Source organism: Amblyomma maculatum, chromosome 7, assembly GCF_055883805.1.
Source record: "Amblyomma maculatum isolate TAMU_Amacu chromosome 7, ASM5588380v1, whole genome shotgun sequence".
In the NCBI taxonomy this organism is placed as follows: Eukaryota; Metazoa; Arthropoda; class Arachnida; order Ixodida; family Ixodidae; genus Amblyomma; species Amblyomma maculatum.
This window is the reverse complement of record NC_139350.1, coordinates 111,821,755-111,848,019: the sequence shown is the minus strand read 5'-3', so window position 1 is coordinate 111,848,019 and position 26,265 is coordinate 111,821,755. Positions and strand designations below refer to the sequence as shown.

General features: G+C 45.3%; 1 protein-coding gene across 6 annotated transcripts in view; it reads left to right on the top strand.

The window, feature by feature from the left end:
* Positions 1–26,265, top strand: part of LOC146184434 (uncharacterized) — a 237,256-nt gene that overhangs the window by 163,614 nt on the left and 47,377 nt on the right. For 5 of the 6 annotated variants that reach the window (XR_014708867.1, XM_084609389.1, XM_084609390.1 and 2 more), the window contains 3 exons: positions 11,434–11,848; positions 17,967–18,122; positions 18,460–18,587. Coding sequence is in view for 5 of the 6 variants with exons in the window: in XM_084609389.1 (XP_084465515.1) it covers positions 11,434–11,848; positions 17,967–18,122; positions 18,460–18,587 (699 nt within the window). In the remaining variant the exon portion in view is untranslated. Of the gene's footprint in view, positions 1–11,433; positions 11,849–17,966; positions 18,123–18,459; positions 18,588–19,927; positions 20,095–26,265 lie in introns of those variants that run through there. The other variant, XM_084609391.1, reaches the window with a different exon arrangement.

The window sequence follows — 26,265 nt, the reverse complement described above, 5'->3', positions numbered from 1 at the left end:
GGAGGGCAGAAGAGTTCAGGCTCTCGCTACAGAATAGATATTCAGCTCTAACCGAGGATGGCGACATTACCCTAGAAACAGTGAACAATAATTTCAGAGATATCGTTACTAAATGCGCTGTAGAAGTAGGCGGTAGGATAGTTAGAGAGGATTCCGGTAATCTGTCTAAGGAGACGAAAGATTTGATTCAGAAACGCCAGAGTATGAACGCTTTCAATCCAACGAACCAGATAGAATTGGCCGAGATATCAAAGCTAATCAATAAGCGCAAGGTGGTCGATATAAAGAAGTATAACATGGAGAAAATTGAGCATGCTGTAAAGTGCGGGGGAAGCCTTAAAGCGGTAAAGAAGAAATTGGGCATAGGCAAATACAAGATGTATGCGATAAGAGACAAGGCGGGCAACGTCATCACGAATATGGACTAGATAGTCAAAGTAGCCGAGCAGTTCTATACAGATCTCTACAGTAGCTAAAGTAGTCAGGACTGTAATGAGATTGGCGGTAGGGAAAACAGTCAGACGTTCCACCAGTGACGAAGGACGAGGTCAAGAAAGCATTAGAAATTATGAAAAAGGGGAAATCAGCTGGAGAGGATCAGATAACTACTGATTTGTTAAAGGACGGGGGGGATATCGCGCTAGAAAAACTGGCCACCCTGTACACACAGTGCCTGGTGTCATCTACGGTGCCGGAATCATGGAAGAATGCAAACATTATCCTTATTCATAAGAAAGGGGACTCTAAGGACCTTAAAAATTACAGACCAATCAGCTTACTGTCTGTTACGTATAAGGTATTTACTAAGGTAATCTCTAATAGAATCAGGACAACCTTAGACTGCAATCAAACAAAGGATCAAGCAGGTTTTCGGAAACGGTACTCTACTATCGATCATATCCATACCATCAACCAGGTGATAGAAAAATGCTCGGAATATAACCAGCCCTTATACATAGCATTATTGATTACGAAAAAGCATTTGACTCAGTTGAAACTTCGGCGGTGATGCAGGCATTGCAAAATCAGGGGGTAGACGAGCCGTATGTGAAAGTGCTGGGGGATATATATAGTGGATGCACAGCAACCGTAGTTCTGCAAAAAGAAAGTAACAAAATTCTCACAAAGAAAGGTGCTAGGCCAGGAGACACGATCTCCCCAGTACTATTCACAGCTTGCTTAGAGGAAGTATTCAGAGACTTAGAATGGGAGCAGTTAGGGATATGGGTAGATGAAGAATACCTCAGTAATCTGCGATTTGCTGATGACATTTCCTTGCTAAGTAATTCGGGGGATGCACTGCAAACAATGATTGATGACCCAGACAGGAAAAGTTGAAATGTAAACTTAAAAATCCATATGCAGAAGACTAAGGTAATGTTCAACAGCCTCGGGAAGGAACAGCAGTTTACGTTAGGTAGCGAAGCACTGGAAGTAGTAGGCGAATATGTCTACTTAGGACAGGTAGTAACCGCAGATCCGGACCATGAAAAGGAAATAACAAGAATAAGATTGGGATGGAGCGCATTTGGCAAGCACTCGCAGATTATGACTAGCAGCTTATCGGTATCGCTGAAGAGGAAAGTATACAACAGTTGCATCTTACCTGTACCCATCTATGGGGCTGAAACGTGGAGGGTAACCAAGAGGGTTCTACTTAAGTTGAGAACAACTCAGGGGGCTATGGAACGAAAAATGGTAGGGGTAACATTAAGAGATAGGAAGCGTGCAGCGTGGGCAGAGAAATTGCTCAAGTTACTGACATTCTAGCGGAAATTAAGAAGAAGAAATGGGCGTGGGCAGGACATGTAGTGCGAACAGAGGATAACTGATGGTCGCCTAGGGTAACAAACTGGATTCCAAGGGAAGGAAAACGTAGCAGGGGGCGGCAGAAAGTTAGGTGGGCGGATGAGGTTAAGAAATTCGCATGGGTCAAGTGGGTGCAGCTGGCACAGAACCGAGTTAATTGGAGAAATATGGGGGAGGCCTTCGCCCTGCAGTGGGTATAGTCAGGCTGTTGATGATGATGATGATGATGAAGAAGCATTTATATCGCTGTTGATATTGGCCTATTTGGTTTTCATTTGGCTGTGAGTTTTCGCAATATTAATTTGTGTGACGTTTCGGTGCTACGTTCTACGACCTCCGCAACTTCTCTCCATCAAGCTTGCTTACGGTCTTTACGTTGCAGCTGTAGATAAGCTGTGACAGTTGAGCAATTTTATTCTATCTCTGGAGTTTAAATTTTTCGTTCTTTGCAATTTGTTGATCAGGTATTTTGTCTTCTGATAAGTCCTGCATGTAATTCTGTGTAACTACTTTACCCCCTAAGTCTATTGGGCACTTCCTACTTACATTCCTGAGTTTGTCGGTCATCTCTAAAACATAGAGGTTATTGTCCTCAGGCGGGAATACCTTTTCATTGTAATCCTTTTACTCGCTATCTCTTGTATTTGTTTATGTCTTGAAGTGCTTCGGTAACTTCGACCACCTGCGGTTCTTTAACGTGCACCGACATCGCACAGCACACGGTCGCCTTGCTTTTCGCCTCCATCGAAAAGCTACCTCCGCGGCCGCGATTCCATTACGTATCCTTGGGAAAAACAGTGCGCCCTAATCACTGCACCTCCAAGGTGGGGCAATAGCATCTAGCAGCGCATTAAAAGAAAATACAAAGATAAATCGCTTTATGAAAGCTAGGTTTCAGTTTTTTTTTTAACAGTTCTAAAATAGCCCGCTAGAGGAATAGCAACAATTTTAGCTACAATATAAGCAATATTCTGTGTTTGGTTTCCGCGGAGATAATTGACATGGTGGCTCTGAGGTATGGGCTGTTATCATGAAACCTAGAGCGGATTTGTTAACCTGCCACAAAAAGGAATATGTCTGTTCTGAGAAGTACGTGCTCCCAGACGCAGCAAAGACTCTTGTTCCCCTTGCCTGCAAAGCTGAAAAAAATGGTATCTGAAAATACTGTATTTTTTCTTGCACTGAATCCACTTTTTTTAACGAAATATTGACATTGGTTTAAGGGGAGCATTTAATAGGCCGGAAGAAGTACACAGATTTTTTTGCTAGTGTCGTTCACCCTTTCACTCATCAATCATTCAAGAAAGCATGCGGTCAGCCGCGATCATGACGCCTGCTTTTAGTATCGTTCACTTCAAAAGGCTTTTGCTGCTATCATACACTCCAATGATTTCGTGGAAGTGGATGGCACTCACCCCAATCGCTGCGTGAAAAAGTGACCGTGCTGAAAAGCAGGCTTGCGCAGTCGGACTAGCCGAGAAAGCAGCCGCCGGCTCTCCCGTTGAGGCCGCCGGCCCTCTGCCAATGACCCTCCCTCCCTCACCTCACAACTAGAGCTGATTTCGAGCGACAGACAGACCAGGTGCATTCGATTATCAATCCCAGACTGTCCGGGACTACTTGCTGACAGCGGTCCGGCGTTCGAGTTTCCTCGGGCAGCCTAGAAGCCACGCCCACCAGTAAAGCTCCTGGGCCTGCAGCCAATTTGAGCAAGACTCCGATAGTTATTCTGAGTACTTTTCGTGTTCCTTTTTACGATATCGTGCGCTAAAGAATGACACAATTATTCAAGCAGCTGTGAGAAGTTTGAATCTTGCGTCACGCTTTCTTGTTTTGAATTTCACTCCACATAAAAGCCTCGCCAGAATCCTGAGCACGAATTGTGTGTTCGTGCTACCCAGAAATTCGCCTGTTCCGCGATCATTTAAGCGCTAGCGAACCGCTTTGTGCTGAAGCAACTAACGCTTGTTGGAAATGCTTTTTTTCAAACGCTTTCATCTGCTTTCGAGCATTTTGGATGGACTTCATGAGCAGCAACGGCAAGAAAACCCTACCAAACTGAGGTCTGTAAAACGCTTCACGCTCAGGCATGTCACGCTCCCTTCGCGAAGACCTATTGATTCGGGCCTCTGTCATCTATCTTTTGTATTTCACGTGCGCCTAGAGAAAACGCACGCACGGCGTCACTGCGAAAGAACTGCTGAGTGGTGGTGACTGGTAGTTGGGTTAGTCTGCTAAGAGCAAGAGTTGGAGGGAGCTTGCAAGGTCATGTGATCATCACGCTGCTTCCTGTCAGAGAGGAAGATGAGACCTGTCAGCGAGTAGGCAAGGGCTGGAAATTCGAATGTGCCCAGCGAGGGAGCAGCCTTATGTCAGCCAGCTAACACTCGCAGCCCAGAAGCAGCGGCCACCGTTGGCGACCGCAACGCCGCCTCTCAGCCCTGCGCCTGCTCTGCCTCCGGACGGCTGGGCTGCTCGGTTACTTTTGAAAAAGACGATTCCAAGCGGTGTGCTAAAGGAAGACGAAGGGGGCGAGCTATGCATAGCTATAGCGAACGTCTGAGTCTCCGGCGATCGTGGCGCAAAACCAGAAGATAGCAAGGGGAACGTTTTGCGTGGAAGAATATTCCGAACCATCCATTCTCGTTAACTGTAACCAAAGAAATCCGATAAGGGTAATCTCGGGAAATGATGTAACGGTTGGCATGTCAATTTCTGACACGGAAAAGCAGGAATTCATTGCAGTGGTTAACGATTACCCGACTGCTTCTGAAAGTGCCTTTCAGAAATCGATTTCAAATGGGCAACTGAAATTAGGATTGAGTTAACCACGCAGACTCCATTAATGTACCGGCCATGCCGTCTAGCATGCACGGAAAAAAATGTAGAGAGATACAAGCAAAAATTATGGCGCCTGCCATTGCCAGTCTATCAGAACAAGACGGCGGAAAGAAATGGTGCGTGACTCCAACGCTGGTGCAATGGGGAATCAAGACTACAGTAAACCGAGCTACGAAGGCGACGCCACTTGGTTTGCTTTTCAACTTTCGCCTACGGAAAGCGACAAGAAACCCTGTTGATGACGGCATTCCACTATAGCTTGACGGAAGGGTGCTTAAGCTATGGTAGATGGAAATCGAGGATATCCGTCGTGACCACGAGAAACAGGGGAGTTTCAACAAGCGATGAAAGACAGCGCTGCGAACGCTGTGGTATGCGACGGCGCGAAACCGATGGGGTCGTCAACGAATAGTTTTCTCTCTTTTTATTTTTATTTTTCAAGTGCTCAGCGGCAGAATTGAGTGTGGCTCCATTACGCAAGTAAATACGGGATGTAGTAGTCCGGTCTTTGCTTGAAGTTCTATAACCGCCATTTGGAACGCTGTCTTAGCATCTTCAGTTCTCACGACCAAGAAGCACTTGAGGATCCTGAATTTATAGAAAAGGCTGCGAACACCTTGAGAACGAATTCAAGGCTCTTCATTGAGATTGCAGAGCGAATCTAGGACATAGTGCCCTGCTTACTTGAGAGTTCGCAGATGGTCCAGCTTATGCTCTTATCTGGCTCTACCAGAGTTTTTATTCTATGTGAATTCCGCGAACTTCCTCACTCATTTTTCATTAATATTTTTGTTACCCCTCAAGGTTTTCGGTGAAGACGTTCAGATGATATCATATGTCTGTTCGATAAGTGAGGGAAGGGGACGAAGCCAGTTCTCATGTGATCCCTCAACAATCCCTCAAGTTGCTGCTTATTTCCTCTATCAGGTAAAAATCTCTTGGTCAATTTCCCGCAGCTCCAGTAGCAGACGTCTGGGTGGAATAGGACATCTTTATAATTCATTCTACTTCACGTAGCAAAGCGGTGAACTGACAGTGCTTGAACCCCTTGAACGAAAGAAGTTTTACCGAATCAAACACAGTGCTTATGTAAGGTTTCATACTCAGTATTTTGCTGCATAGTTCTTGGCAGAAAATGCTGTGCACCGCCACAAACCCTCACCTCGAGCTCTGCGAGCTTAGTCCTCAAACCTTACATCAAAATATCGCTAGATGCTATAGCATTGAGACAACGGCCGCAAGCTGTCGGGCTAATTGGTGTTGGCCCATGGTTGACAGCGTCCGTGGGGTTAGCGCTGTCAGCCATGGGTTGCTTTAAGGTTGTCAACGTCTTGGAAGAGATAGGATGCACATAAAAACAACACTAAACTGTTAATGTACCAATTTTCAAGCTGATTTCTCTAATCCGGCTTCCTCGCAAGGCTTGTTTTAAACCAAACTCAGCCAAACGATCATGTGTCCTGGTCCTTCTAGCCAGCTCTTCGTGAAACGAGAGGGGGCACGTGCCCTGTACACTTCACAATAGCTCGCAAATGGTGATTGAAAGTGTACTATGAATAATAAAGCCCTCGCGTATACTCACAAGGGCCGCTAGAGATACGAATGGTAAAGAAAGGTGTCATTGCCCCTCTCTTTTTTGTTTTTAAAGGCAGCGGATGACCGTTCGGTACTTTCACGCTGATTAATATAGGCCCGCGCTTTCCATTCCCACGACGATTCGTTACCTTTTGATTGATGTAGGTTAAAAAAAAGATAGTTGCCAAGCAGATTCGTGAAACTGGCGCGTGCTTTCGGATCAAATTAAAAATCAAAGGCAAATGAAGGGGTATGGTTGACACCTCCTAAAATCCTATCTCTCATTTTTCGAGCGGGCGCACACTTTTTCCATGATGCAAGGATGACCAAGCCAAATAGGCTCTCCATTTGTGCTCTCCTTTTCGCGGAAGAAGATGTTCACGATCCGTGGAGTATTTCACTCTGCGAAACATACTAAACAAATTAGTTTTGTTTTAGCTCAGGTTAACAATAGTTGAATTGCGAAAGCAACGGCAGAAGCTTCTTTGCCTGCTACAATATTCCTCTATCAAACTCTATCAGTGTAAAGTGCTACATTATTGGGGACACTTGAGCTCATCCTTTAGGGATGCGACGCGAGAGCGTAAGCTACCAGCCCACATATAAAGTACCGCTTCAAACGAGCCAAATAGACGTGCTTGCGTGTCGTAGGTGTAACGAAAATGCAAACGGCCTCCCATATGATAGGAGCGACCTGAGTTTGCAGCTCCTGCTCGTGGCACATGGGTAACGTGAATTCAAATGTCATCGCAGGCTGATCATTTTATGAGGAGACCGAGCTACGCCTCTTCACGCCTCTTCGCGGCGTAGCTGCGGCCACCCGAGGTCTCGCTTTTGCTGTCGTAGTGTTGCTTTAACAATTACAATTTCCGAGAGCACTGCAGAATCTGCAGTGTAGAAATGCGAAAGCCTGAGTGTTGCTGCAGCACAGAGTACATCGAGGGCCCCTTGTAGATCCTTTGCTGGAGAGGTCGGGGCTCGTGCCGAGCACAGAAAATATCCTTTCCTTGGTGCGCGTTAGTTTCAGTGCTGTATATAAATATAAATTGGTTTACAGGAAAGGAAAGGGAAGGCGCAGTACGGGTCACACTTTCTCCTGCACTTTTGAGATTGGACGGCACACCGCCGCTCCGGTCGCGTGGCGTTCCTTGGCGTTCGTGCGTTGCAGTGCGCATTCCAGTGTGCGATTGGCGGTACGGTGTTGCCCCTATCGCGTGGCATTGTCATAGCTCTATATCGCGTTTGAGCAAAGATACGCCATGACGTCAGCGGCGGTGGTGAGGATGGCAACCACGCTGGCGTGACTTCCCCACGTGTGGAGCTTTTTTTTTATGCATGTTTGCCACTTTTTGGTGTTATCGTTTATCGATTTATTTTATGTTTATCGATTTGTAATCTATTTCAGCTGGTTGCCCGTCTTGTCTGCGCTATTTTTGCCCCAATTTCGACAACTTCCGCACTACTCCGACGTCATTACCGGTTTGGATGCGCTCTCAGTATATCCACGTTTATGACTATTTCGACCTTTAACTGACTTTTTTGCCTATAATTACAGAACCAATCGCTCTAATTGACTCCTGACTAATCGCATTATCAAGCTGCTGAATATATTATATGAAAAAAAGTAAGAATATCTTCAAGAACATTTTAAAGAAGCATGCTAGTGATGTTGTAAGGCCCCGGGAGAGAATCCCTTCAGCTGTTTCCACTGCTTCCCTTCACGCGGTGGTAGTGGTTGCTTCAAACGCCTTAGTGCTTTTTTTTTTCGAAACGTTTGTGATCCTGTGGAGTATTGCAAGAGTTGGCTAAATTATGTCTTTGAACACCACGTCTTTATTCAAAAAAAAAAAAAAAAAGTGATCAGAACAGCTTGGCAAGAGGTTAAACGTGAACCTCTTTGCTAGCCGCTAGCACCGGCTCACCCGTCGAATTTCGCCCGAGCAGTGACTGTGTCCAAATTACACCTGGGCGCAAAACAAAGACACGGTATATATACCTTTTTACTTCCCAAGATAATCATGGGCGCCATTACGCAAACCAGTCTGAGAGCAGCTTCTTTGGGGTACTCCCTTGTTTTACTCCAAAGAGTGAACGAATGAATCGCACGCTTTTGTGTCTTCGAAGCCCTTTAGCCGCATGCGCCTGCGTGCATTGCGAGAAGCCGTTTCCTCGTTGGGGTCGTATGGTGGCAGCACGTGCACGTCGAAAAAGACAAGAACCGCATAAAGGAGGCTAGTACGCAGTCCGGTGGAATCGCGCTCATTGCTGTGCACGCGCTTCTCCTATCGCCGTCCATATTCAGGCATGTGATTTAGCTCGTTCAGAGAGTGCCGAACTCTCACCAGTACACGCCAAAAGCCGTGGTGTGTCAACTTGGCTCTCAGGGCCCACACCGTGGTTTGCGTTGCTTTCTCCCCCGAAAAAGGAACTGAATGGCCGTTCCGGTAGATGGAGAGTGTGATTCAGATATGGTCCTCTGTAAAAACGACAAAGAAAAAGATAACTGGGAGGCATCTGGCCTGTCCTCAGCTGAACAGCACGCAAACATAACTGATGCCTCACAAGAAAGGCGAAAAGAAAAACGTTGACGAATGTACACATAAATATCGCGCACTACAAACACAAGAAAGCAACTGCGCTCCCCGGAGCGTATGTTTAGAAGGCGTGAGACATCGGCTCAGTGCACTGAATTTAATAGCACTACCATGTAACCGGTCCAGTTCACGCATCTCTGCTCAGAAAGAAAATAAAGGTTTGAATATGTTACCCCGACATTTGATCCCGAAATTTTGCGATCTATCCATCTAGACACAAAATTTAAGGCCGGGAAGACGTCCCCTCAATAAATTTCAGCCCATGAAGGCATGTACGAGACCATATCTTGAATCGCAATTTTTTTCGGTGCCTAATAAGGAAGCTCCAAATCAAATGGCTGTTAAGAGATCTCAAATTATGACGTCAACGCATTCCCTACCCTCCCGATTCTTTTTTTTATTCCTCAGTTTCGCTGGCATTCGCGAGATGAAAAATGGGCCTCGGCTGAAAAAGCACATCATTGTTTTTCAGTGTTTTTTACTGCACAAGCACCCAACAAATTTTTTTTTCCTCTTCGTTCAAGAACGCTTCTCAACGGTTAACATGCTTTCCTGTATGCCGTCTGTGTGCCTTGTAAGCTGTACCGTCGGTCTTATTCCTTTGCATTTTTTACCCCTATGCTGGTTATGTAAGGAACGCTTGTACGTTCATCCCAGCCGGCAATGTTTAGAAATTTCAGTTGCGCAGGGATACCTGCGAATGTCCGAGAATGAACAACGCGTGCGAGTCAAAATAGAGAATATTCTGAATTGAAAAAAGATAATTAGGAAATGGGAATACAAACTTTAGCCCACGATTCGAAAGGAAGGACCTCGATAAAAGTCTCAGGTGGTCTTGCACAAGATTTCCTTGTCTCTCTGTGCTTTTTATTCTTTGTTCTTATAGTATTATGTTCTCTAACAATTTCACTACACCGGTTTCTGTTAAGGCTTCCTGTACTGTAACACGGGATCCTTTATCGGCCCGGCCATGGTGGTGCAGTGGTTAGGGCGCTCAACACTAGCTGCGCCCAGTTCGATGCGAAATCGAATCCCAGCCTCAGCGGCCGCTTTTCGGTTGATACACAATAAAAGGCGCCCGTGTGCTGTGTGATGCTAGCTCACATGAAAAAACCTCAGGGGGTCGAAATTTCCGGAGGCCTTCACTAGGGTGTCTCTCATAGCCTGAGCCATTTTGGGACCTTGAACCCCCTAACACCAAACCAAACCAAACCTTATTTATCGAATGTAAAGATGCAGCCGTGACGTCAGCGCCTGTAAAGGGGCATGGACACGACGAAGTACTGCGCTGCTCCATTCGCGCAGACGTATCTCGTGACGGTTCTTGTATTTTCGGCATTAGACAAAGCTGCCGCGGGTCGCCTTGAGTAATGTGTTTTGCGCAATTCTGAGTGTTTGAGCCGGCAGTAAGTATCTGCAACAACAAGAGAGAGGGACGGGGAGTGGAGGTGTATGAGTAGTTTGCGCGGTAAAAAAAAAGAAGAAAAGCTTTCCTTCCATGAAATCTGGAGGGAAGTATCAATACGGTGGAGCGCCGAAATCTGGGAAAGAGCAGCGGCATCCGGTCGTCATAACGAGGTATTACCAAACACCAAGAGTCTCCGGATGCACACCGCGGCGGTACGCTAGAACTCCGCGTCAGAACGAGCGCTTTTCGTAGTAAGCTGTGCGAACAGCAAAAGGCCTGGACCTCAAAACATAAACATCGCAGAACGACGACCTCACTCAACATCAAACTCACGCTCGATGTTGAGGTCCGATTTCCCAACCTCGTTCAAAAAATTTCAAGCTGTCATCGAGCTCACCACACGCCGTGAGGATGAAGTCATTTTGAGGTTGAGGTCGACCTCATAAGGTCAAAACCTCATGAGGTTGCCAACCTCTATCGATTACAAAATTAGATCGTTGTGTTAGCAACACGACTATGCAACAGCATTTGAAGCCAATTCCTGAGAAAATGTGTCATTGTATGGTCATAAAATATTCAGTAATTGGCTAGTGAGAAGGGGCGTCGCCAAAGAGGAAATAGCAATTACATGTTTTGATATGGCTTCATTGCAACCGTGGATTGACAAAAACCGCGCTGTAAAGATACGAACAACTTCTAATACTATTGCATGATTAGCACATGGGATGAACAGTCCCTGTGAATTTACGTTTTTTCATTGACTACAGATTCATAGAATCGGTCGACTATATTGTCATCATGAATGTATATTGGTGATTAGCAGGAACAACCTTCTGTTAGCACCTTTTGTCAAGCCTAATTTATGCAAACGCCTTGCCGCCGTTAAAATTGTTGCATTCTTCCATGTTGCTAGCTACATCCCATCGATAAATAATTCAGCGCCCAGCTCTCGCCTCCCCCTTACCCAAAATAATACAGGATGCGCCTTCCTTTAACACTCTTTATGCTTATTAATCCTTCTAGTGCAATTAGTCTCTATGACATCCTGCCTAATATTCGCTTATTTCTGTAGCAGCACTATTTAACCCGTAGATTTAATTAAGTTTAACACTGTATAGCATGAAGCTTGCTTGTCATCTAAAAAAAGAAAACTCTGGAGAATGTAGTTAACCCTCTGTTATGGACTTCATGATTTTATTTTCGCAGGATCCTCACCGCAATGGAGGAATTGTCTGCGGGGCTTTCTACAAACACACTGATCGTGCAAGGATCCGTGGCAGTGGCAAAGGTGCCTCAAGTCAACCCTTCGCAGGGAATTGCCATCCACCTTCGGGATAACAGAACATACTCGTTCAGCTATCCCGAAAGGCTCACTGAGGGTACTGACGCTGCTTTCATGATCTACGAGGGCGCGTACCCGGCAGTGGACCTCACCATTAATATCATGAAGAACAACGCCCTCTTCGAAGATGTGACCAGAGAGAAAGATGAAGATGAAAACGTGCACAATGTGTACTCTGTGTGCACTTCCGTTCTCCAGGTGAAATACGTCATGGAACGTGATTCAAGCATGGAGTTCAACAAGGATACGAGCTTTAGCTTCTATTTCAAGCAAACATGTGTAAGTGTAGTTCCACTTTCTCTTATGCCTTCTAAAATGTACGAGAAAGGGGGGGGGGGGGATCAGGACATCGTGTTGTGGCCATACGCTGTCCAATTAAGCTTTACGGTTATCGCAGCGAACTCGTCAGAATTGGGAGCGGAAAACAGCGCAAAACTACAACGATCTGTAGACAGGTAAGGCGAGAGACGGGCTCTGAGAGCTAAAGTTTTCTGTGCTGACGTATACCTGAAAATAGACCGAAAGTTCAAAACCAACAAGAGCAAGAAACGCTAAATCCAACCGTTAGCAACACTAAACTTGCAAAACAACTGGAATCACCCAGATCTCGACAGAATACGAAGCCAAGTGTAGAAAAGAACTATCAAGGTCTACTGACACAGTGATAGCAATTTGTCGCCCACGTTTTTCGACGTTCAGGTTGAAGAGCACTTAAAAATGTTCGACCTTAAGCTCTACTGGAGGCAAACGTCGATTTTCAGGATGTGCTTAAGTTACACTTTCGTTTGATCTTGCGAGGCCGCATACTAAGAGGCTTACTTAGGGCGAGCAGTGTTCTATCCTGGCCACCTAGAGTTCACCAAGATGGTTCGTGTTCACCATAATGTTCATGAACTCTAATATTTGACTTTGACCTTGATCTTTGTACGGGCGCTTCATTCACATCCGTGATGTGGCGCATGGTTAGTGTGTATATACGGCGTCGCGCAGCCGTGTTTCTCCAATTAATCATGAAAGAAGACGCCCGGCCGTCCGGGTATAGCCATGCCCACATGCATTCGAAATTGACGACTTTAGCAAACTATATCTACGCATCCAGCAAGTGTAGCGTGCGCATTGGGGGGAAGGATAAAGTGGCAAGAGCAGCCGAAACGCCAGAACAACGTGGCGAAAGAGACTTGAGGGTAACCGTAACAGATAGGGTGCAAAGCCTGCCGTTGGAGAAGATCTTAACGCAGTTGCGACGGGAGATGCTGAACGTCGAGCGAGCTTTGCTGTGGGGTTGGCATCGGCTGCTACGTGCAAGGTAAACAGAGCTTGCACTCGATAAGAAGACTCCACCACGGTCAAAGGATGCCTAACTTTTTGCGTGCCTTCTCCCTTCGAGAAGATTGCGACGCTGGCATACACATTAGCAAAATGCGACGAACTCCTATCACATTAGGCAGAAAATGGAGAAATTCGGGGCAACCGACATGCGGTTGGTGTCAAGGATCGTTTCTGCATAGGTATTGCGACCATGCACAAAGCTGCATGTGCTTACTTGACTGCAAGAAAAAGATATTACGCCAAATTTTGGAGCGCGTACTCAGGTTCTACTGCCAGAAATTACATTTGAAAAGTTTTGCATTTTCACCTTCTGACGGGCCATGACAAAATTCGAAACAAGAAGACGTTTTTACTCTAAATTGCTCAAGCTTCTTTCAGGACATTATTTCTAGCGTGTGGTCGAAACAATCGTACTCTTTTAGGCTGGCAGCCAGTGAAGAGAAAAGGCTTGTTAGAGTCGCCAGAGCGTCAAACAATTAACTGAAGTTTGAAGGTTGAATTTGTGTCCTTTTATGTGGACTAGAAGAATAAGGCAATATGTGGTTCACATCGGGCTTATAGCCAGAAATAGATGCGTGAAGATTTCAGACTTTTGTCCCCAGCAGAACATAAGTCAGCTGTCGGAAAATAAGCTTAAAACGTTGTTAACAATTTTATTAATATCAACTGAAACCTTCTTTATTTTGAATAACTTTATTATGCGTCAAAGCGACTCGTATTGGAAATACTAAGGGCTCGAAAACATTTAAAACCGTGATTCGCCGACTCTAATGTAGTTATTGATAATACAGAATTTATTTGCATTTCAAGCAAACATAAACCCCACTAACAGGCGAAATGTTTCTGATAAGCTATATCGAGGCTTCTGATATCACACGAAATAAAATTTGACCGCATACAGTATGCGGTCAAATTTGAACACTTATACGGTATGCTAATATAACTCGCTTTTATAGTTGTTTTTATCATTTTAAGCGTTATCTAGCAATATTTTTTCAATGTTGTGCATTTACAAAACGCTGGTGATGGTTCACAAATATTTAGTAACAGCAAAACTGAATACTTTTTTACATTCTAATCGAAGTTTTGCATTTTTGTTCATGGTTTCAAATTTCGGCAGATTTCGCATTGCACTACTGTAAAAAAATTTCTGCTCATCTGGAGCTCCCAGTTGTGGCTTAAATGAAGCAAATGAACTGCAAAATTCGCAAAAGTTGAGTGAAAAGACCTCTGTTTCTTTGTCCAAAATGTAGGGCCAAAACTTGACTTTTTTGCAGCACGTAGCTTCATGAGCAAAATTTCCGATTTCTTTCCTACAAAGGTGCAGTACAAAATGTTTACTGTTTCTAAGAGAGAAACTCCAGTCAAATCATTTGGTGGACGGCAATGGGGGAAAACATTTTAATACTCATGTAGCACGGCTCGATTTATGCGGCTTTATGTAATGGCAAAAGCGACGTTTTGCATCTATGGAGGTACAATGTTTTTTTTTTTTTTTCTGAAAAACTGCCGCGTACCAACCAAAAGTAAGGGTTATACCATTGCGATGACACGTTTTCCGACCAATTATACAATTTCATGTCTGAAAGTAAATGGTAATTGGACCTCGAATAATACCTTTACATGCCCTTTGAGTTGCGCGGAGTCTCTACTGGCATCCAGCAGATGGCGCCAGTTGCTGATACCCAATAAAACTAGACATATCGAAGCACCGCTGCAGACGGCATTTGAAACGAGCATGACATCCGACAAGAAACTTTGTCACATTGTGTGTGCAATAGTGTAACACCCGTGAGGAAATCACGGTCGGAGTGCCTTAAGGAGTGCTTTGCGATAGGAACACGATCACGGGAAAAACGGATAGGAGAGAAGCGAAACGTTCAAATTTATTAACAGAAACGTTTGAGACAGGTGTGCTTATACCTATATCCGTTGACACCCGAAAGAAGGCTGCATGTCAGAGCGCTAATATGCAGCCTTCTTCTAGGTGTTAACGGATATATAAGCTAGCTTGTCTGAAACCTTTATCCGTTTTCCTGCGATTGTCTTCTCAGCGCACAGCATTTCCTAAATAGGATGCACCAACCAGCTCGTCAGGAAATTTTACTTCGGAGTGAATTAGGTCGCGTCCTCGTAGAGCACACGTCGCCGCTTTAGTTATAAAAGAGGGGTACGCATTCAACACTCTGGTAGCTTTGACCACAATTACGATGGTTGGAACAAGTTTCTTTACGCATAAAACAAGATATCACACAGTGCAGGTTAACGTTAGAGTAGCACTCTCATTATGTGGTGTAGCCTTTGAACAAGCTTTTTTAAAACAGTTATGTGAAGAAACCCCTCATGGCTTATGATATCTTTTATTATCAATAATATGAATATTAACTGCAATACTAGTGCGGTGGGTTATGTTACAGTACGGCCTCCGTATCTCATTTTTATAATAAAACGTGAGAATAAAAAGTACTCAAGCCTGTACGAAGTATCAAATGGACACCGCAATAGTATTCAGGCCTGTATAAAGAAGGCGTAGAGACAAACACAGCCATGAACGCACAATAGAAGTTAATTCTGGATGCTATGGACATATATACTACAGTTAATGGCAGAAAGTGAAGTGGAACTCGAGACTTCTGATGCGCGTACAAGAAGAGAGTGAGACGTTTGGGCTTAAACTGAACATTAAAAAGACAAAGATCAAGGCGTCTTGCCCTATCAAATCCTAGGGCATCAATGGACAAGAAGTGGAAGCTGTGACAGATTTTCTCTTCTTGGGCTCCAAGATTACCTCGGAAGGAGACTGCAGCCATGAAATTAGGAGACGCCTGCTTCTGGGAAAGAGAGCAATGGTTAGCCTTGACCGCCTAGTAAAGAGCAGAGACATTAGTCAGCCAACCAAGATCCGTATAACTCGTGCTATGGTCTTTCCAGTTGTGATGTAAGGATGCGAGAGTTGGACTGTGAAGAAGGCTGACCGCCGAAGAATTGACGCGTTTGAATTGCGGTGCTGGCAAAGACTCCTGAGAGTTCCTTGGACTGCCAGAAAATCAAATCAGTCCATATTGTCGACCATAAACCCTGACTGCCCATTGGAGGGTCAAATTCTAAAGTTAAAGCTCAGCTACTTCGGTCATCTGATGAGAAGAGAGGAGTCGCTGGAGAAAGATTTGATGTTGGGAAAGGTTGAGGGTCGCCGGAGAAGGGGTAGGCAGCGAACGCAATGGTTAGATGGCATCCTCGAGGCCCTGCAGATGAAGTTATGTGATGTTAGGAAGATAGTGAGAGACCGGAAAGCGGGGCGTGACATGGTCCATAGGGTCACGAAGAGTCGGACACGACTGAACTGAACTGAACGCAGAAAAAGAACTGAAAACCTGAGCCACCTTGCAAGTAGGTGGACTCATATCACTATGATATGCAGGCATTTTACGAGTTCAGGGATTGTTGGTTGCTGTTTCTATTATGGGGTTGAACGGCTCAAAGAAACTAAGGCCATGAGAGACGCCCTAAAGGAGTTCAGCGATGTGAGAAAAAAGAAAATTGTGTTCTTTCGTCGAAATGGCAAGAGGGGCTGTTGTGACGCATTTCGTGCGCCCAGCTTCATGGTTTCAGAAACTTCGATTATTTCACTAGTTACTTGGTATTTGTCGTTAGGGAAACGAGGCTGTTTTTCAATAAACTGAAGCAAGAACTGTCGTGGTAGTCAGTTCTTATGTTACCGGCGGCATTCTTAACATTTTGCGATGCTCCCGAAGCCTGTCGTTGTCTCTGCTTTTCTCTTGTTGAGAAACTTCCAGGTTGTCCCTATCACAATGATCCACTAGCCAGAGAAATATTCGAGTCATACGAAATCATGAATTTAAGTACAAAGTGTGTCAGCACACCTTCATCTTCAAGAAAGCAAACAGTTTTCTGCTTTCCCGAATCGCTCTACTCAAGAAACTGCGCATTCTCACAGTGAATTGGTTGATCTACTTGCAAGTTGTATTTCTGTTTTGTTTTCTGCTACGCCGTAGTATATAGGGTGATGGGACCCTGAAGAAACTTGTGTTGACAGTTCAGCGCTGTTCATTACTTCGTCTCCTATGGCCACGTGCCATTTCGCTGCTTCACTTGATACTGTCTGACCAACTCGCTCATCAGCCCATGCTGTAATGATGAAGAGCCACAACATTTGCTACCATTTACTCTTTTTCAGGCAATTATACATAGCGCAGCATCACGTACGGTAACAATATAGTAATGTAACTTCGGGCTTGGAGCCTTAAGTGTTTATGTTACACAAACTCAACGAAGCAACTATTGCAATCCGACTGTGGATATACATGGCAGCTGGGAAGCACCGCACTGTCATATGTAGACCACAGAATCTTTAAGAGTGCGCTGCGACCGGGAGTAGTGTTACAAACGGTTATTCCAAATATTTAACACTCATAGCGCCTAGAAAAGTGTTTTCTATTTTCCACGTCTGAACGCAGTGTAGGATTTGTCAGAATCCGTCACCGAGCACTTTTTATGCGTGAAATTGTAGCTCACAGGGCCGAACCGTTAAGGCAGGGAGCATTATCAATAAGTTATTTTTGCCATGTAGCAGGAAGGTCGACTTCAGCTAACTTTTTGACTGACGTCTTTGGCGAGCATTAAAAGCTCTTTTTGAAAACCATGCAGAAGCAAAAACCATTCATTAAGATTTCAGTATAGGGTTTGCAAGCAGCCACGCATGCCATTATTTTGCAAATAATGCCATATGACTACCGTTCTCGTTTCTGCGTGTTGCTCTTGCTTCCGCAGCATTAAACGCACTATTGAGAAGGTTCCCTACAACCTGCCCTGCGTACCATTCATAAAAGAAGCGTGAAACGCAGTTCTGTTCAGTTCTTGCCAGATCTATGCACCACATTTGGCTTGGAGTAGAGAAGATGTGCGCTTGTCCTCTAAGACGGCATGCATGATATAGAAGTGTTTGCACGCAGAAAAGCTCACTTTTGATGTTTCGCAAGCGGTCGAAATCAACGTACTGCATCAAGTAAAAAATTGTGAGCTTTGGATACCATTTTTTTTTTTTCAGGACATAGTCCCAGAAGAAATCGAATGCGTATTCTGGGACGTCAATAAAAACAAGAACCTCGGTTCCTGGTCCGGGGATGGATGCGAATACGTAGGAACCGTGGAAGGATACCACCTCTGCAACTGCACGCACTTAACAAGCTTCGCTGTGCTTTTTGTGAGTACTCCAAATTAATATCACCCTTTACACGTGTGAATTCCTCACTGATTGCCAAAAATTTCCGATGGTAGCAATATACATGAGCGGAGAGAATCCAAATAATCAGGTATCGGAAGAGCCAACCGCAGGTTGAAATGTGACTAATGAAATGCGTTCACAACACATGGAAGGAAGACTGAAATCTTATACCTCCTAGAAAACTTCAGTGTTCTACATGAGAGTTTGCCTTTGCTCCAGAAGCTTGCATTAAAACAAAACCAATAGCACACTCTGAAAATTGATGCATTTTTACGAAGCGGTTGCGTACTAACTTTACAATCTGCCAAATTTCCAGAGATACAACTCCAGAAACAGGCATGGCGGAAATTTGCATGACGCCATTTTAAGCTATCTTACGATGACTGGAGTCGCCATCTCTGCCAGTGGCCTCTTCATGGTCGTTCTCACCTACCTTTTTTTCAAGTAAGTAGAATAATCACCGCTTTGGAAACTGCACGTTACTACGTTACTGTGTCTTTCATGTCTACTAAACCTTTATAAACAATGTAGCACGAAATAGAGCATTCGTTTCCTTGAAAACAATCAGCCAACACGTAATGTTTTAAGGAATGCTTTGGTAATATCTGGACGATAATGCAATGATCACTTAAATGTGGCATTTCCTTGAAGCAGAGTTCGAGAAAAGTACAGTGATATGAAAGTTCTTCGCTTTTTTCAGCAACAAGCGCACGCGTAGTTTTCATTTTGTTTGACGTTTCTTGAAATAGCCTTCATGGTTGCTTCTGAGCTAGTTTTCTTCGTAACTTCTGTATTTTTCCAAGGATACGCTGATCGGTTCTCATGAGGCAGTAACTTTAACTTTACGATAAGAATACTGTCAAACTCGCAAAATATAGAACCCGAATATATCGAATCTTTGTATATATATATATATATATATACATATTGTGAGCCCTCCACGGATTTTCTTTCATTAGTATATACCATAATCGTCTTCTTTCTTTTGTACATACCGTCGTCATCGTCCCGCGGCGTCGGCTCCGGCGCGCGCCTGGATTCACCATCATATTAAACGGTGACACGGCGTACCTTGCCTTGCCGTCAAGACTTTGCCGTCTCGACCTCGGGCCGAATTACAGACGGCTCACACTCACAATCACTCTCACACTCACAATATTCCTATTGGCCAGCGGCAACCCGGCGGGAGTGGCCTTTCTTTAAGTCATCGACGTCTGCTGTTTACATCATGAACACACCTGAAGTGATGACGTTGTCTACGGGCCAATTGTGAGCGGAGGGTGTGAGCGACGCGAGCCGCTCACAACTCGTTTGTGAGCGCTCACAAAGGGAAAATGGCGACGATCTATGTGGCGGCCGGCGTTCTCGTGAGGCGGTAGCGGCGGCGCCCAGACGCGATCATCGGCGAAGGACGGTGCACGAAGACTGTTTGACGTACTGGGCGAGATGTTTCGACGCATGTTGCTACTCGAGCAGGATATAGTACAGTGACTGTGCGACGCGATGAACTGGTATAGGTGTGTGCGGCCGAGTGCGCTGTCTGTGCGGCGGCAGATAATGTGTGCACTGCGCTTTTTCCGAACTGCTAGTGGCTTCCAAGCCGCTACTGGCAACGAGGCGAACATCGGCCTCGAGCAGCCGACAGTTCGAAAGCGTTTGCGACGTGCAGCTAGGGCGGCGGCGAAGAAAGGCTTCCTTCGTCACGGCAGCGTACTCGGCGTCGTCGGGTTTGTCGACGGCATATCGGGCGTCTACGAGTAGCCTTCTAATGTCCCTCTTTTCAGATATGAAATGCCAACATGACTTGGGCCATGAACCTCCCTACCTGAGATCTTGGCATGATGCTTTCTACTGGCGGCATTATCGGCTGCACACAGGCTTGACACAGGTCGAGGAGGGCTGGTGCGAGACGTCGATTTCACGACAGTGAGCCGCGCTGCTTTCACATGCCTCACATGTATTACCGTTTTTGGGCTTTTATAAAAGCTGAAACATAAAACACGTAGTACATTGTTTAAATGCCTACGTGTCTACGTGACAAATTGAATGCATAATATTGCGAGTTTTAGTGCTCACAGTGATTGTAGCATAAGTAGAAAATCCCGTAGTTATACAAACTGGTGCAAAAACATCACATATGCATCAAATAAATGGTGTGTGGGCAGAAGGTATCGCTCACAAGCAAAGCAACCCAGTCATGGAGAATAAAGAGAAAAAAATACAGAGCACACTACAATGAACGCTACTTCAAAAGCCCTGTCACGGTGGCAGTGCAGCGAATGAAGGCTTCGGGTTCAGTCCCGGCGGGGTGGAAGCCTTCCCATGATCATGTTCTTTCCTAAACTATCCAGCTACATACAAACAGATGATCATGCAACCACAGAGCTTCATTTTGGCCTAAACTACATCCTTCATAGTAGTCTCGTATTTCCTAAAGAGAAACAACTAGAACCACAGAGCCTGCACGTTGCACGTTGAGCACTTTTATCATCGATACTAGTAGGCGCCGACCGAAAACACCTCCGCAAGTTGTCTTTGTCCATTTCCGTGTCAAGCACTCCTTGAAATTTTTTCGCTGCAGGCCCTGTAATTCGACTGCATTCTATCAGATTTTGAGCATGCTTACAGCACCCGCACGGTACTTCGATTTCAGACGACGCTAAAAAAAGCAGCACCTTGCCGGGGAATCAGCCATTTGTTTGCAGGCCGCCATGACGCCACCGGCGCACACTCGCGGCAACCAGTTTCCTAATAGCAAGTATAATTACAAAACTAAGAACGCTTCTACTTGAGCCTAATGTTATTCAATATTAAACATAAACCTTGCCAAAATAAATGTTTGTTTGTTTTATTTATTGCGTATTAATTGCGTCGTGTTACAAAAAGTTAGGAGACGGTGCCTGCTCAGTTTTGTGCCACACTGTGGCAACAGCGTTTGCCAAGAATTGGGAAATACCGGGGCGGAGCCACGCTAAAAGGCACTTGTAATTGGACGGTTTCGTACTTCGTCATGATTGACGTCTCAAAACGGCGTCACAGCTCCGTACTTTTGACATCACGCTCACAAACTTCTGAGCGGAGTCCGTAATTCGGCCCCTGGCCTTCTTTCACAAGTTCTTTCACATGGAACTCGTTGGCTTCCAGTCGTGCCACGTGTGCTTCGCCCACGTATACTGGCAGCTTTCCACAATGACGCTACTGCAGGTCACCCTGGCTTTGACAAAACATATGACCGCGTGAAAACACGATTCTTTTGACCTGGCCTATCTTCTACCGTAGCTAAATACGTCGCTTCCTGCCATCTGTGCCAACGTCGCAAGCGGCCGACTTCTTCACCCGCTGGCCTCCTACTGCCGCTTCCATGTCCCGCCACGCCATTCGACGTAGTCGCCATCGACTAATATGGTCCTCTACCTCTCTCCGATGGGGGTAACCATTGGATTATAACAGCTGTCGACCACCTTGCTACGCTGTGACAGCCCCTGTACCGACTGGTTCCGCTCAAGAGGTAGATATTTTTTTGCCATCAAATGTAATGCGTCATGGCGCTCCTCGGGTGCTTCTAAGTGACCGCGAGACGGCCTTCTTATCGACAATTGTTGCCGAAGTTCTTCATGCGTCATCCACCCTTCATAAGAAAACCTCAAGCTACCATCCCCAGACTAACGGTCTGACTGAGCAATTTCATCGCACTCTATCAGATATGATAGCCATGTACATCACACCGGATCACCGCAATTGGGACACTATTCTACCATTCGTCACATTCCCCTATAATACAGCAATACAGCGGACTACCGGTTACTCTCCATATTTTCTCGTTTTCGGCCGTCCTCCCACTACAATGCTCGACACTTCCTTCTTCGCTGCGCCCGATTACTCCTCATTAGTACCAGCCCAGTTCTTATCCCGTGTGGCCAGATGCCGTCATCTTGCCCGCCTCAACACAGAAGCGTGCCAGGAAGACTACAAGAGTCGCTGCCGTTCTACGCATCGTGCGGTCTCTTTTCGTCCTGGTGACGAAGTCCTGCTTTATAAACCACCGCGCACCCCTGGCCTTAGTGATAAATTTCAGCGCCACAATCTTGGTCCAGACAAAGTCATCAACCAAACTTCCCCTGTGAACTACCAAGTCGCACCTGTTGATCCCCCAGCCGATCGACGCCACCGTGGAACTGAAATTGTTCATGTCTCTCGCTTGAAGCCATTTGTGCGCCGCGGTGCATTGGTTGGTTAGGAGCGGCCAGGCTGGCCGCTTCCGACCCGCCAGGAAGATTGTGAGAGTCCTCACGGACCTTCTTTCATTTGTACATACCACAATCTTCTTCTTTCTTTTGTACATACCATCGTCATCGTCCTGCAGCGCCGGCTGCGGCGCGCGCCTGGTTTCACCATCAGATTAAACGCACATACGGCGTACCTTGCCTTGCCGTCACGAGTTTGTCGTCTCGACCTGGCCTTCTTTCACAATATGAAGGAAAGTAGCGACTAGTCGGCGAGGCCAAGGAAAGCATTGTGGATTGTACTTTGTCTTTGGTTATTTTTACTTCGGTAATCACATAAATTAGAAATTTATTCTGTTTAGGGGAAAGACAATTAAACACAAAGTAGAAGAAAAAACTACCTGCCGATGGTGGGAACCGAACCCACGGCCTCCGAATATCGCTTCCGGTGCTCTACGAGCACCCTCATTTCCCCTTCATTTATCTATATCTATATATATACCGGGTGTCCCAGGTAACCTGAACCAATGGTTAAAAAATAAATATGTAAGGTAGGCCAGGGAAACCAGTTGCATCCAACTGGCAGCCGCTTTGCGCACCACAGGCATTTTTTTGTTTTCTAATACCTAATTACGTGTTTATGTAAATTTTTCTAATTTACTAAATAATAACTTTAGACCGTAAATGTGAATTGCAACGTTGGAGAGCACCTTCGGAAAACACCATACCATTAACTGCGATAAAGAAAGCGTCACGTGTATCTTTTTTTCCAGGCTCAAGCGAAAGCCCGCGAAGTACATATAAAATCACGTTACTAGCGCATTCGCATGCAGCGATTGTTGTGCTCTCAGTCGTGGTTTGAGTGAAAGAAATCACCTGCGGCCGGGCCTAATCGGCCATGTTGCAGTGGTAGGCCGATGTGCTTGCGTTGGTTTCTTCGCCTGCGTCAGCCATCCGGCGCACGTGACGCTGCATGTACCCGGCGAGCCGTCACCACTGAGATTCTAACAAGGCCTTTGCATCACCTTCTCTCCCATGAGCGAACTTCACGACAAGCGGGTATGCGATAAAGGATCAGCCACTGAATCTGCGCGTACAGGCTTACGTAAAGAGACAAGACGACATCATGTGACTCGACTCAGATTGCTCGCACCTTCATTTGCTAGCACTCTACCGCCATCCACCTGTCGTGACGTAGGCTGCTGGGGTGCGCAGGCCAAGATCTCGGTGGCGACGGGCAAGCTCGAGCTCGCTTCAACTATCGCCAACATTTCAGCCTGCCGCTGCAACGGGACCATCGGTTCACGGCCGCAGCTTATTTTGTTCGCTCAAACCACGACTGAGAGCACCACAATCGTGGCGCTCAAATGCGCTAGTCACGTGGTATTATTTTATTTCGCGGGCTTTCCTTTGAGCCTAGAAAAAAAGATACACGTGAGACTTTCTTTATAGCAATTAATGGAATTAGGTTGTCTGAAGGTGATCTACAACTTTCCAGTTCACATTTTTGTGTGAACTGTAAGGTGTAAGGTGTAAGGTGAATTTGGTGTAAGGTGAATATTTATTAAATTAGAAAAAATAACATAATTAGCCAAATTAGTAATTGCAAAACAAAAAATTGCCTCTAGCGCGCAAGCAGGCTGGTAGTTGTATGCAACTTATTTCACTGACCTACATCAAATATATTATTTTGTAACCCTTGCTTCAAGTTAGCTGGGACACCCGGTATATATATATATATATATATATATATATATATATATATATATATATATATATATATATATATATATATATATATATATATATATATATATACCGGGTGTCCCAGCTAACTTGAACCAAGGGTTACAAAATAATATATTTCAGGTAGGTCAGTGAAACCAATTGCATACAACTGCCAGCCTGTTTGCGCACTACAGGCAATTTTTTGTTTGGCTATTACTTAATTAGCTAATATGTTAATTTTTCTAATTTATTAAATATCGACTTTAGACCAGAAATGTGAATTGGAAAGTTGTAGAGCACCTTCAGAAACCCCCATTCCATTGATTGCTATAAAGAAAGTCTCACGTGTATCTTTTTTTCCGGACTCAGAAGAAAGCCCGCGAAATAAAAATAATACCACGTGACTAGCGCATTTGTGCGCCGCGATAGTGGTGCTCTCACTCGTGGTTTGAGCGAACGAAATCAGCTGCAGCCGTGACCCGATGGTCCCGTTGCAGCGGCAGGCAGAAATGTTGGCGATGGTTCGAGAGAGCTCGAGCTCGCCCGTCGCCACTGCGATTTTTGCCAGGCCTGGTCACCGCAGCAGCCTACATCACGACAGGCGGATGGCGATAAAGAACCGGCAAATGAAGGTGCAGCGCTAATTTTAGTCGAGTCACATGATGTCATCTCGCCCCTTTACCCAAGCCTGTATGCGCAGATTCAGTGGCTGATACCTTATCGCTCATTCGTTTGTCGTGACGTTCGCTGATGGGAGAGAAGGAGGCCTTGTTAGAATGTCGGTGGTGTCGGCTCGCCGCTCCCGCTGCTACTGCACCGTCACGTGGGCCGGCTGTCTGACGCGGGCGAAGGAGCCATCGCAGGCATATCGGCCTGCCGCTTTAATGGACCAAGAAGACACGGCCGCAGCTGATTTCGTTCGCTCAAACCACGACTGAGAGCACCACAATCGCGGCGCACAAATGCACTAGTCACGTGGTATTATTTGTATTTCGCGGGCTTTCTTCTGAGCCCGGAAAAAAAGATACACGTGAGATTTTCTTTATCGCCATTAATGAAATGGGGGTTTCTGAAGGTGCTCTACAACTTTCCAATTCACATTTCTGGTCTAAGATGAATATTTCATAAATTAGAAAAATTAACATAATTAGATAATTAAGTAATTGCAAAACAAAAAATTTCCTGTAGTGCGCAAGGCGACTGCCAGTTGTATGCAACTGGTTTTATTGACCTACCTAAAATATATTATTTTGTAACCCTTGGTTCAAGTTAGCTGGGACACCCGGTATATATATATATATATATATATATATATATATATATATATATACATATTGTGGATGAAGGCCACGTCGAGATGGCAAGGCAAGGGATGCCTTGTCCGGCGCTTCTTCCGATGGACAAAACCAAGGCGCGTGCCGGAGCCGGCGCCGCGGGACAATGATGATGGTATGTACAAGAGGAAGAAGAAGATCATGGTATGTACAAATGAAAGACGATTCGTGGAGGGCTCACAATATATATATATATATATATATATATATATATATATATATATATATATATATATATATATATATATACACATATTGTAAGGAAGAAGATGATGATACAGCGCCGACGCTAACGACGATGAAGACGCCGATCAGCTGGCGCGCGCACGGAGAGCTCGGTCTGTCTTGTTCGGACGAGATTGTGCTTCGCTCTACGATCGTCTTGTGTCACCGGTCGCCATCTCCAGTCCTTCGAATAACCCCCAATAAACCCCTCTTCATTTCGTGGAGGTGCTGGGTGCGACTAAACACAATCACCGTGGAGCTCCACAGCCATACCATACTTATGGCGACAAACAAGGTAGGTCAAGAGCCGGTGGCAGCCCCTTCACAGTCCATCTCATGCTCCGGTGCCATTCGGCAGCGAGACCCCGCAGTTTTCAGTGGGGCAGGGCAACCAGGACGTTGAAGATTGGTTGGCCTCGTACGAGCGGGTGAGTCGTCATAACAACTGGGATGACCGCATGAAGATCAACAGCGTCGTCTTCTACCTGAGCGCACGTCTGACTCGACACCGTCTTCAGAGAAGCGTTTACGCTGTAACTATATATTCATATATATATATATATATATATATATATATATATATATATATATATATTGCCAGGGGGCGCGCGG